This window comes from Chaetura pelagica, unplaced genomic scaffold (genome assembly GCF_000747805.2).
Source record: "Chaetura pelagica isolate M959 unplaced genomic scaffold, ChaPel_1.0 scaffold559, whole genome shotgun sequence".
Classification (NCBI taxonomy): Eukaryota; Metazoa; Chordata; class Aves; order Apodiformes; family Apodidae; genus Chaetura; species Chaetura pelagica.
Window position 1 is genome coordinate 554593 of NW_009970722.1, and position 11548 is coordinate 566140.

Below are 11548 nucleotides of genomic sequence, written 5' to 3' on the forward strand. Positions count from 1 at the left end.
AGCTCAGCACCCAGCAAGGCGCTGCCCGCGTCCATCCATCAGAAGTTGCCGGCTGTATTAGTCACTTCAGTGTTAACACTTCCACAGCGTTGCTCATTCCCTTCTCAAATTACTGGTTTCTCTGTCATATTTTTAATGCTTTGTTATAGCACCCTTTTACCAACTGCCATTACCGGTGCATCTTCCCTACAGTATGGCACAGTCCCTTCCACTAAAGGGTAGTGATGCACAGTGCCAAAACTACTCAGGAACATGAACATCTTCTGGGGGAAAAAAAAGTGCAAATTTTTCATTCAAACATCGTTTGGCAAGACAAGTTTATTTAATACATATATATTTATTATATCAAGTAAAATTAAAAAGCCTAACCCCAGCTGTCTTATTTCATATGCTGTTGGCACTCTGATAGAAGCAGTGGTAAAGGTAACGTGGTTAGAATGGAAAAAACACTGAACAGGAGATACCTGCTAAAATACTGACAGATTAAGTGCTACCAACTTGGGAACTAGTGAATCCTTAAGGAGCACACTTTTGAAGTGCAGCAAGGCACCAAGAAACTGCAGATATCCTGAGATACTCCCCATATGCACAAAACTGAGGAAATGTAACAGCAACTTATTATCTGTAAAGGTGAAAAATAGCCTGGAAAACCAGGAAAAAATCCTGAGAAAGAAGGAATTGGTAACTGCCATGGGCTGTTCTAAATGAAAGACCATGAAAACAGCCTGAAAAAAAATAAAAATTAGTCTGAGAAAACAGAAAGCATCATTATATATTGGCTGTCCCACAAGCTGGTTTCCCGTGCCCCTTTATGTCTCTGCAATACAAAAATTACATGCTTTTGACAAAAAATTAATTCTCTGAGAACTTCCCATGCAAGCACCCTTCTATGAGATCTTCTAGACGCTTGCTGAGGACACATTGCTGCCTCCAAACTCCGCGACACCGTCCGTCTTTGAAGCAAGACATTCTCCATTGTTGAATGGACCCACTCTTGGCATCACTTTAGTTGGCTCCAATTCTGTGATCAGTTTATATGTATGCTTAGAAGAAGCATAACTATCTGTGCTGCTGTACTAGTGGTATATTTGTAATAACCTGTAATACTGAAATAAATATTTGCTTTGTTATCAATTGTTATTGATTGCTGTGACTGTTGAAATTGCCTTTATGGTAGTAATTTTATAGGAGCTTGTAATATGTGTGTACTTTACTAGCCATAAGTATGCTTGCTGTGTTAGTAATGGTTTGTGGTAATCTGTGAAACAGTAAAGAAATTTAGGAAATTAAGCCTCTGTATGCTTGGGTATTAAGTAATCCTGGAAATCCACTGTTGTGCTCTCTATGCGGTTACACAACCTGTAACCATTTCAGGTCATGACACAAACCTAAGTTTCACTGTTTCAAGTAAATGCACCTTTCAATTTCATTTGCAACAAGTCATGTCCTTATTCACCTGGAAGCTGGTCTTCAAATTGGATAAGAAAGTGAACATACACAATCTATTAAAAAGCCACTTGGAAGATCCTACCTATGACTTCGTCATTGAAAGTCTTAATGTGTTATCAAACACCAGCTGAGGCTAATAATTATAAATAAGACAGCAAACACACTCCATTCCCATCCTGTTTGTCTTTCTGTATGGAAGTGTCATAACTTCCTGCTTTAAAATTACAAACTTTTGGCATTTTATAAATGGTTCAACAAGCATGGTGTTATGAAATGACTCATCACTTGAGAGCAAACAAATGCACTTTATGATACAGTTACAAAAGTTGCAGATGATGATGGCGAACAATGAGAAAATGTTCCATTTAGGAAGAAGAAAAGTGTATCACGTTATTTTAATTTTCACAGAAGACTGTAGTAAATTTTGTAACCATATAAGAACAATTGTGTGTCTTAAAGAGAACTGTTCCAGCTTCAGAAGCCTTCCATGACCAAACACCACGTCTTTAAGTGGGACCAGTTCAACCACAGTTCAAGAAAAATAATGTGTTTAAGATATAAGAAACAACTTTTTTTTTTTAATCAGACATATTGAGAAAGCCAGCCAATAGTATCTGAAATCTACTATATGATCAATCCAGATCTCTGATACAGAGCGCCTCATCATTTATTTTCACTTCATTTCATAATGAAAGCTATGCATGAAAAAAATAGAAGCGTATGTAAGTTTCTTCTGAAGGGCAGCTTTAGGATCTTTTTAAAAATGTAGATTGTGATGCAGTAAACCTACTAGATCCTAGGTTCCCTTTCCAGATGGAGAAACAGCATCCTAATTCACAAAATAGTTGAGGTTTTGGAGCTCATCTAGTTGCCAAATTGTCTCCATTCCCATGCATTCGAGTCCCTGAACAGAACAGTATAGACAGGGTTGATAAGTCAACAAGTCATGCCTGCTGAGCCATAACAATATTTGGGGGTTGGGAGGTGTCCCCTCTTTCCAATAAGCAACTGCAAAAATGCTTCCTATGCCAAAAAAGTGACATGCTTCTTGTCAAGTACGTACCAATTGGAAAAAAATAATCAAATATATTTCAAAGATAAATCAATCTCATAACTCCCAAATGACCTAGAAATCAAGGAAGGCGCTTGTTTTCAATAAATTCCCTGGTTTCTATATAAGCAGGGTATATAGAAGGAAGTATAAAGAATATCCTGGCCCCAAACAGGATACCCAGCATTACATCCTCTCCCATTCAATGCACAATTACTTCAACTAGTTCACTTTATGACAATACACCTTAAAGCTTAAAAATATTGGATTCTGGGGCATCAGATAATGCACTGATGGCTTTCTGGGCTGTGATCAGACATTGCCAGCTCATGTCCAGCTTTTCATCCACCAGTTAGTCATCCACCCCTTCTCCTCAGGGCTCCTCTCAATCCCTTCATCTTGCTGCCTGTATTGGTATTGGAGGTTGCCTCAGCCCAGGTGCAGGACTTTGCACTTGGCCGTATTAGGACTCATAAGATTCACATGGACCCACTTCTCCAGCTTGCCCAGAGCCCTCTGGATGGAATCCCATATCTTGGGTACACCAACCTTACCACTCAGCTTGGTATTGTAAACTTGCTCAATCCTGTTGTCTACATCATTGAAGATACTACACAGCACTGGTCCCAATACAGACCCCTGAGAGACATCACTTGCCACTGATATCCATCTGTATATTAAGGCATTGACTGCTACCCTTTGGTTGCAACTATGCAACCAATTCCCCATCCACTGAATAGTCCACCCACCAAATCCTATCTCTCTAATTTAGATCAAGCTAATCTGCTATTTTCATCTAACCTTTTCCTATGGTTCTGCTGGCCACACACCAAACTTAGTGACCCTACAGTGGATACATACCTTAGACATTAATATTGTAAGTAAGAACTAAGAATATGTTTGATGTCAAAGCCAGTGGTCCTCAAGCTGTGGAACACTAGTTTGCCAAGAGAAATGTCTGTCTTAAACTCCAAGCACCACTGAAAGGTCATGGAGTAAGAAAGTTCCAGGAAGCATTTACCCACCCAGAAAACTCATTTTCTGTGAAGTCTCATAAGAAATACTGCCTAATTAAGCCATACAATTCAGAGTAGTACATAAGATTTCCTAAAAGACAAAAGAAAGTTCCAGTCTACTAGCAGAAATAAAATAAAAATAGATAAGTAAGCAGCCAGGAAACAAAGTTTCAAAGTCTGCATGAACATGCGCCTTATTACTACCTTAAGTTTTCCTAGATGTGGCAGAGTACTCATGCCTCCCCACTCCCACCGGAGCAGGGGTTGTTACACTATTATCTGTTGAGCTCACTCGAGCTAGCAGAACCCCTGATGGGCCCACCTTTGTTGGGTTAGACTGGGTGGCACTGATTTCTGGTCTCAACCCCTGCTGGGAGGTGGAACTACCAGCAGACTCAGTGGCACCTGGCTTTGAGGGGAATCTGGGGGTTGTCAGGGTGAGACCCTCTGACAGCGACCAGGGTCCCCAGTCAGTGGGGTGTCTTGGCCCAGGCAAACAGGTCAGATCTGACTTAAATCCATAAAAACAGTTTCTGCCAGGAAGATGGGTATTAGGCTTTCCCTTGGAGCAGCGAGTCTGTGAGAAAGTCTGCCCCTTAGGTCAGGGCAGGTTAAAGACAAAGTTACACCCTATTATCATCCAACACAAGTTGAGCAGCCTTTGGCACACCCAGCTTTCCAAAGCACAACATCCTTCTCTAGCACTGCTTAAAGCTGAAATAAACCATTAGCCCAATACTCCAACACACACTGCTAACAATATAGACTCAAATTGCAACTACAGTACATTGAAAGGGGTAGAATTACTGAGTTATTTTACTTAACTGAGGATTTTTACACCGGTGCAGTTTGCTTACTCACTACACTAGTTCAAATTAATTTCCCTTTAGAAGTAAGAATTGTCTATTTCTAAAGAATTCTGATTCATAAGTTAAAAATGAACTTAGCAAACTTTTCAATATTCCTAAGAGTGTATCTTCTATTGCACTAAACAAAACAACATGCACTTGTTTTCTTGAGTCATTTTGCTGTTTCCTACAAATTCATGGAAGTTTGAAATTAAGATGAAGCAGGAAAACAGAAGGTAGACAAGTTTTATCAAATGAATACATTATTTTATTCCTATGTCCAAGTACACAAGACGGGATATTAATCTTAAATAAGGACAATGACACATTAAAATCAGAAAAACCTCACTTTTTTTCTTGTAAATAAAAACTGAAAATCGTTGGCTATTTGTCTAAATCAAAGTACTTAGTACTGGATGCACAAAGCACTCTTCAACAGTTACATAACTTTGGAATAAAACTTTAAAATTAAATTGTTTGGAAAATATTGCATGGAAAATCTTGATAATGTCCTTCTTGTCCTTCTTTCCCTTTCTTCAGTACTTCAGCCTACTAAAAAACACAGTTTGGAAGGTAGAACTTCAATACAGAAGGGCTTATTTTGAAAGTCACTATTATGAAAAGTTACCAGGAGAACAGCTCATGTATTTCGAATCCTCGTGTAAGTTTAGTTGTGTTAAAATTGATTGTGAAGATTGTCAGTCAGTTATTCTTATTTAAGTCTTCATAAGGCCATTACTTTTTTTCTCTTCTAGATAGGTATCTCTTTTCTTAGTAAAAGTAGCAAACAGTGTATCCATCATTCCCAAAACTTCTAGTAGCTCCTCTTGATAGTCAATCTCTTTTCCTATGGCTTCCTGAAGTTTCAAGAATTGTCTATCAACAATCGCTGACTGCCCAACCACAGGCTGATAAATGTCTGTAAAGAAAAAAGTCACTTAAGAATCCATGTATCTATAAAACCACAAAAATCATATTGGATAGTTGGAGATGTATTTAAGGAGTTTGGCACAAGTCCAACATGGTGGACTAATAAGACAACTTCCACAGCATTCTGAAAATAGTGTTAAATATTGGTATGTACTCACAGTAACAGCAAACAAAGAAGAGAAACAGAGTTTTTATTACCTCAAATACTACTTTTTCCTCACTGGGGAAGCACAAGTCACCTGTACTACATAATTTTAAAAGCGTGGAGTATCTAAGATGCTCAGAGACCATGAGGAACTTGGTACAGCTGGTGAAAATTAGATGCTGACTGTGGGCAAAGTCACCTGCCAGTATCTCTTTTTGGGTCATTCTCTTGACACTGTTTCATGCTTATAAGCAAACCTGAAAATGTACAGGTTTTTTAAAATGCAGTACTTTTAACTTCTTTCTAAGCTAGCTAAACAGCTTAGAGGATCTTTTTTATGTTGTACTTACCCGTGATCATATCTGCAACAGTCACCAGCACAGGAGTAAATCTAGGTTCAATCACACGCCTGCAAAATTAGAAGACACTCCAGTTTAGTGATTTTGCCAGCTGCACTCCTCCCACCAACAAACAGCTTTTTCATACAGGCACATGGACAATTTTTTTTTCAGCATGAATAGACATCACAAAAGAGCAGTCAGAGATGCAAGCTCACTTCTGCCTTTCAGGAAGGCAGTGAGGTTTGGAGGACTGGCAAAAGCCTCAAGTACATGCAGGTACAAGTTCCATTCAGGACACAGAAAATAACACGTAAGGATAGAATGCCTGGAAAAGTATAATATACTGTCTCATACTAACAGTAATTTTTTTTGTGTTAGTAGGTAAACTAGTTCAGTACGATGAGTGAAAAATTCCAGACCCTGGTAACAGAAAGTAGAAGGCATGTGAGATTTCAAGAGTACTACTGTTCCACTGTCTCTGTGGAGAATCTCTAGTAAAAACTATTGAGAAATACAGGTTTCAAGATAGTCAGGGAGAACTCAGGTAAAAATAATACCTTGCTACAAAGGTAAGAAGGAGATTAATTTGCTTCTCATCTCGTCCTGCCAGCGCACTCCTCAGTGTTCCTCTGCGATGTAGTTCCTGCATGACTGCAACTGTAACTTCAGGAGTATAAAGACGAATGGGTGGCTGGACAAATATATATAAGAACAGTTAAGTATCAAAGCAACATCTTTACACACAAAACAGGACTGATGTCAGCAAAACCAAAACAGAACACACAATTTTGATTCCTCTCTGGTTACACATTGAAACACAATGAGTTCGACATACAGGAAAATAATTCACATCAGATGACAGCACAAAACTCTGATGAGACAAAAAACAATGCCTTACCTCCAGTACTGCATCAAGGGCCTTGGAAGACTGAAAGCTCTTCAGCAGCTTGTCATACTTCCTCAAAACACGTTTTACTGGTTTACTAACACAGAAATCTTCCTAGAATTGGAAGATCAGTTCAGAATCAGACAGACATACACACAACGGATTAGACATTACCATGAACAAGCTTCTAAGTCTTTGTATCTTCCTTTCCTTCTTTCTTCAACTTAGCACAGACCAAACCAAAAAGAAATGTTGAGGAGTGCTTCAGGATACATTTTGTCACCCTCCTATACCTGTTTTGGCATGTAAGTTCTTCCTTTCATGTAGGTTCTATATGCTGGTTGTCTCTTCTTTTGAGACTCTTCTTTCTTTTCTTCAGGTTTTCTGTGTTTAACATTTAGTACCCCATTGGTCATGCCTACGACTATGGTTTCATCTTCAGGCTAAAATGAAGAAATCACAGTTAGGAACCTAGTGTTTTATTTGACGGTGCATGCTCTGCCATGCAGATTTTTGTAATTGTTATGCTTCATGATAAGGCTCTAGCCACAGCACTACAGAATGACTTAAGTTGGAAGGTCCCTCTATGAGGTCCTGTGGTCAAATACATTGTTCCAAACAGGGACAGCTTAAAGGTTATGATAATAAGCACCATTACCCACCTAACAAACCTTGAACAAATACCTAGAGGGACTACAGCCTGACTAATGAAGCAAGCTTAAATATACCTTAACATCCTTCTGTAAGTATAATCTATGACAGGTTGTGGGCTTTTTTTTCAATGGTGTACAACTGCCTTTGGCTGTTCTATGTCATACAGCAGATCAGAACACCACCTATGAGAAAGCTATCATGGCACAGCAAGATTTTTGAGAAACAAGTGAAAGTTGTTAAAATACCAGTGACTGGTATAAATTTCACCTACATAAAAATGCCTGCCTGTATTTGACGCTAAGGGTCATAAGTTTCAAATGATGCACTGGAGAAAAAAAATGTCACATTATCAAATAGTGAGTTCTGAACTGTTAATATTAACAGGTAATTCTATGAAAACATTACACATTAGCTGAATGCTCAACTGCTGGTAAGAAGAAAAAAAAATAAAAAGTGTTAGGAATTGCTACAGAAAAAATAAAAACTAGGAAGTGATTATTGCTACTGAATAAATTCATTGTTTACCCACAACTTAAATCCTCTGAAGTCATTCTCAAAAGCAGTAGCAGATTCAGAATACAGAATCAAAAAGTCCTGAGAATAAAAGATTGGCTTAATTTGAGACAGAACTCTTCAGTGTGGGTAAAAAAAAGACAGCTGAGAGATATGATAAAAGCCCACAGAATTATGACAGTTCTGGACCAAGACCATTTGATCAATGTCTAGTTTAGAGGTGACAATGAAGGTGACTACATGACAACATCATTGTTTTAATGTGGTGCAAGACTCCAAACTTTTGGCCAGCAAATCACCTACTCACTGGAACTGAAATGTTTCAGAGAAACAAGAGTCTTTCTGTTTCCAAGACCACAGGACCATTGTCTCAGCAAAATTTGCTTATGCTCATACCTCATGCCCTCTTCTCTTTTCTTCCTCATACCAACCTGACACCAACAACTTTTAAGAAAAGTTCACCCTACACAGAATTTCTCAACAAATTAAGTACTTCTTTCCTGTTAGCACTGCCACACAAGAAGACTTACAAGGTTCCTGAAATGCAAAAGATGAGTATGATCTTCTTAAAGTCAAAGGATTTCCCTTCTAAACTCAATACTCTCCCTGTGATATATACTGTCCTTGATAAACATACCATTTTATACAGATCTAGTTAGGTAACATCTGGTATCTCCATATATTATGTTTTAAAACTCTTAATGCATTTTTTGTTCACGAGGAATCCATTCAGTCAACCTACTTCCCATGTACAGCATTCTTCTGAACAACCAAAAGCAATGAAAGAAAAACTGAGTTACTTCAGTAACTTAAAAGGTATCAGTAATTACCATGCCTAGGAAGATTTCTAATGTACTTACCGACAATGCAAGACTGAGGATGGATGTTGCATAGTTAAAACTGTGAACTACTTTATAGGATGTAGTACTGTAAATCTTCACATGCCTATAGAGAAAAGTAATGATTAAAACCTCATTACTAATGCCTCATTGTAGACACCATACAGGAATATAATCATTCTCAACTTCCATAGATCATTTAAGGCAACTGAGTGTTCATACAAAGAACTCTTCAGACTGCCACTGAGTTTATCAGTTACTATACACAGAAGTAAAGAAAGGATTACCCTTCCCCCCCCAAAAAAAAATATATTAGAATAGGGCAAGAAGAGGAAACTGAAGACAAATGCAGCAACTATGTGACTTCAGCAATGCTTATGAGGAATCAAATGAAAAGTCTATCGACAATCTATGGAAGTAAACCCACAGATGTACCCAGCTGCTCTTTACTGATTTGGTTGAAGGTAGGAAATGTTTAACAAATGGGAAAACAAAACATCATTTTACAGCATGCATGAACTTCAGTGTTGTTAGCGCTGAATGATTAATAGCCACATAGTGTGATCCATCAGCTTATGCTCTGCTGTCACAAAGGCTGAGAAAGCCTAGGAAATACAGGAGGGAGGGAGGAAGGAAGAGAACAGACTACTCTCATTTCAGACCACTTCGTATTTCTCACGTCTCAGAGACAACAGATTGAGTACTGATGCTCAGCAATGCAACTCACAACAAACAAAAAGGCAAGGAGGATATATTTCACCTGTGTGCCTTGGGTACAAAAACAATACACAAAAAAGATACACAAAAAAACAGGCTCTGTAAAGGTGTCTACTAATACACTTTCAGTTATTTAAACTATATTAATGAAGAGTTAAAAATAGTTACTTTTATGGAAATTGCAAATAGTCTGAACTGACTGTTCTGAGATTCAGAAAAATGAATGCTTATTCAGTAGTTCCCCATGGCACATGCAACCCTCACTGACATTCAGGTTAAAAGGAAAAGATCAGTGTATTGCAGTATGTATCTTGGTCTCAAGACATGTTTTTCGAGTAAGTTAAATTTCTAACAGTCAAATGTTTAAGCCCAAAAATCAAGCACAGATTCACACTGATGTACAATGACTTTAAAGGAAAAAAGTCATAAACAATTTAAATCACAACAAAGTCAGAAAGTATACTAACCTGTCCAAGGATCCTGACAGTAACCTTTGTCCAGAGCTGTTCAGGCATAAACAAGTCACAGTTTTATGGTGATTTTTAAGTGAGACTAGTAACTGTCCACCTTTTAGTACATCCCAAACTTTGACATATCGACCTCCTGTGAGAAGAAAGCACACAAAACAGTGTGGCATACCTATACATTTGCACTTCTCTAGAGAAGTTTTCACAGAGTGATACAGTCCTTAGTTTGTAACACAGTTTCCTACTCATCTTTCCTGTCCCTTATAACCATCTTCTGGGACAAGACATGCTACAAGCCTGCTCTTTTTTTGGCTGCTCTGCAGACACGGCTGAATGATGCAATATACTCCTTACCAAAAGTAATCTAGATACCACTGGGGTACAGAACTCCTGATGCAATGGCAGGAGGAGATTTTAAAACCCTGTCAACATTAAGTTACATATTTCAAAAGTTCTTAAGTATGTTCATTCTTTCACTTTAGCACTGAGCTAATTAAATCTGTATCTTATAATTAAATTTAGGTGGGTTTTTTTCTGGACTAACTATAAGAAAATCAAAGCAGGGACAAGGAGACCCTCACCTTCATCCTCCAGATCAACACCAATTCCTAAAGATCTTTCAGAAATCCAGCTCTTACACCACTTAACACTTCATTAACAAATGCAAAAAAACACCCAAGGGAGAAGCAGACAAAATATTTCTTAAATTAGGGACACAAAAAAGAAATTTGATTGTACTGAATTACCTGCAGATACCAGAAGCCCACCAGAAGGGAAGAGAAGCACACTCTCCACAGGCTGGCCATGTTCTATTGTCATTACACTACTTTTTATTCGTGCATCAAACAGTTTAACAGTGTGATCATAGGAACCTGCAAATAACACAGTAAATACCTTCAGTTTCTAAATTTCAGTTATTTCAGAAACTCAAACAGCCACATCCTTCTTTACTATGAGGGTTACAGACCACTGGAACAGGCTGCCCAGAAAGGTTGTGGAGCCTCCTTCTCTGGAGACTTTCAAGACCCATATGGACGTGTTCCCGTGTGATCTGCAGGTGTTCCTGCTGCAGCAGAGAGGTCAGACCCAATAAAGAGGTCCCTTCCATTCCCCATGATTCTATGATCCTACAAACTAAAGTAGCCCCTGCCAAACACAAACAGATTTAAACCATACACTTAGAAGAACCTGTGGTTTACCTTCTTTAATTTACAGCCTTCCAACAGCAACATAAATCTTCTAATTCTAACCCTATAAACATCATCAGGCCTTAAAAGTAATTTCAGTCTTAATTTTATTTCCCGTCTATTCATGAAGTCTATTTATAACAGAAAATATCAAGCAACCTGACGAAACTAACCTCTTGTGCCTCCTGAAATAAAGAACGCCTTTTTTTTTTTTTCTTTCTTTTTTTTAATAGCAATTTGCCATGAACTAATAAGAAGCTCCTGCTAGGAAAATCAAAAGCAGCTGGTTTCAAGTAATTCCTCACACAACCTTTCAAGTTTTCAGTCTGCCAGTTTTGAACTCTACAAACTGCAATGGAAGTAGTGTCCTCCTCCAGAAAGCTGATAAAACACTTCAGTCAATCTCAACTGAAGCATTTTCTTAAAACATATCAAAGGCCAGTCAGAACAGACCCGTTACCCCTTACAGGCTAAAGCAAAAAGATGCTAAAAATCAGTTTGCTCA

General features: G+C 38.2%; 1 protein-coding gene across 1 annotated transcript in view; it reads right to left on the reverse strand.

Annotated features, from left to right (window-relative positions):
• Nucleotides 1–5056: 5056 nt before the first annotated feature.
• The window catches only part of UTP15 (UTP15, U3 small nucleolar ribonucleoprotein, homolog (S. cerevisiae)), an 8389-nt gene continuing 1897 nt past the window's right edge, over nt 5057–11548 (reverse strand). Inside the window, exons 5-12 of the mRNA XM_010006382.1 lie at nt 10603–10728; nt 9857–9992; nt 8694–8778; nt 6960–7109; nt 6679–6780; nt 6338–6471; nt 5790–5848; nt 5057–5283 (exon numbers count right to left, since the gene is read on the reverse strand). Coding sequence (XP_010004684.1) covers nt 5081–5283; nt 5790–5848; nt 6338–6471; nt 6679–6780; nt 6960–7109; nt 8694–8778; nt 9857–9992; nt 10603–10728 — 995 coding nt within the window. The 3' untranslated portion in view covers nt 5057–5080. The remainder of the gene's footprint in view (nt 5284–5789; nt 5849–6337; nt 6472–6678; nt 6781–6959; nt 7110–8693; nt 8779–9856; nt 9993–10602; nt 10729–11548) is intronic.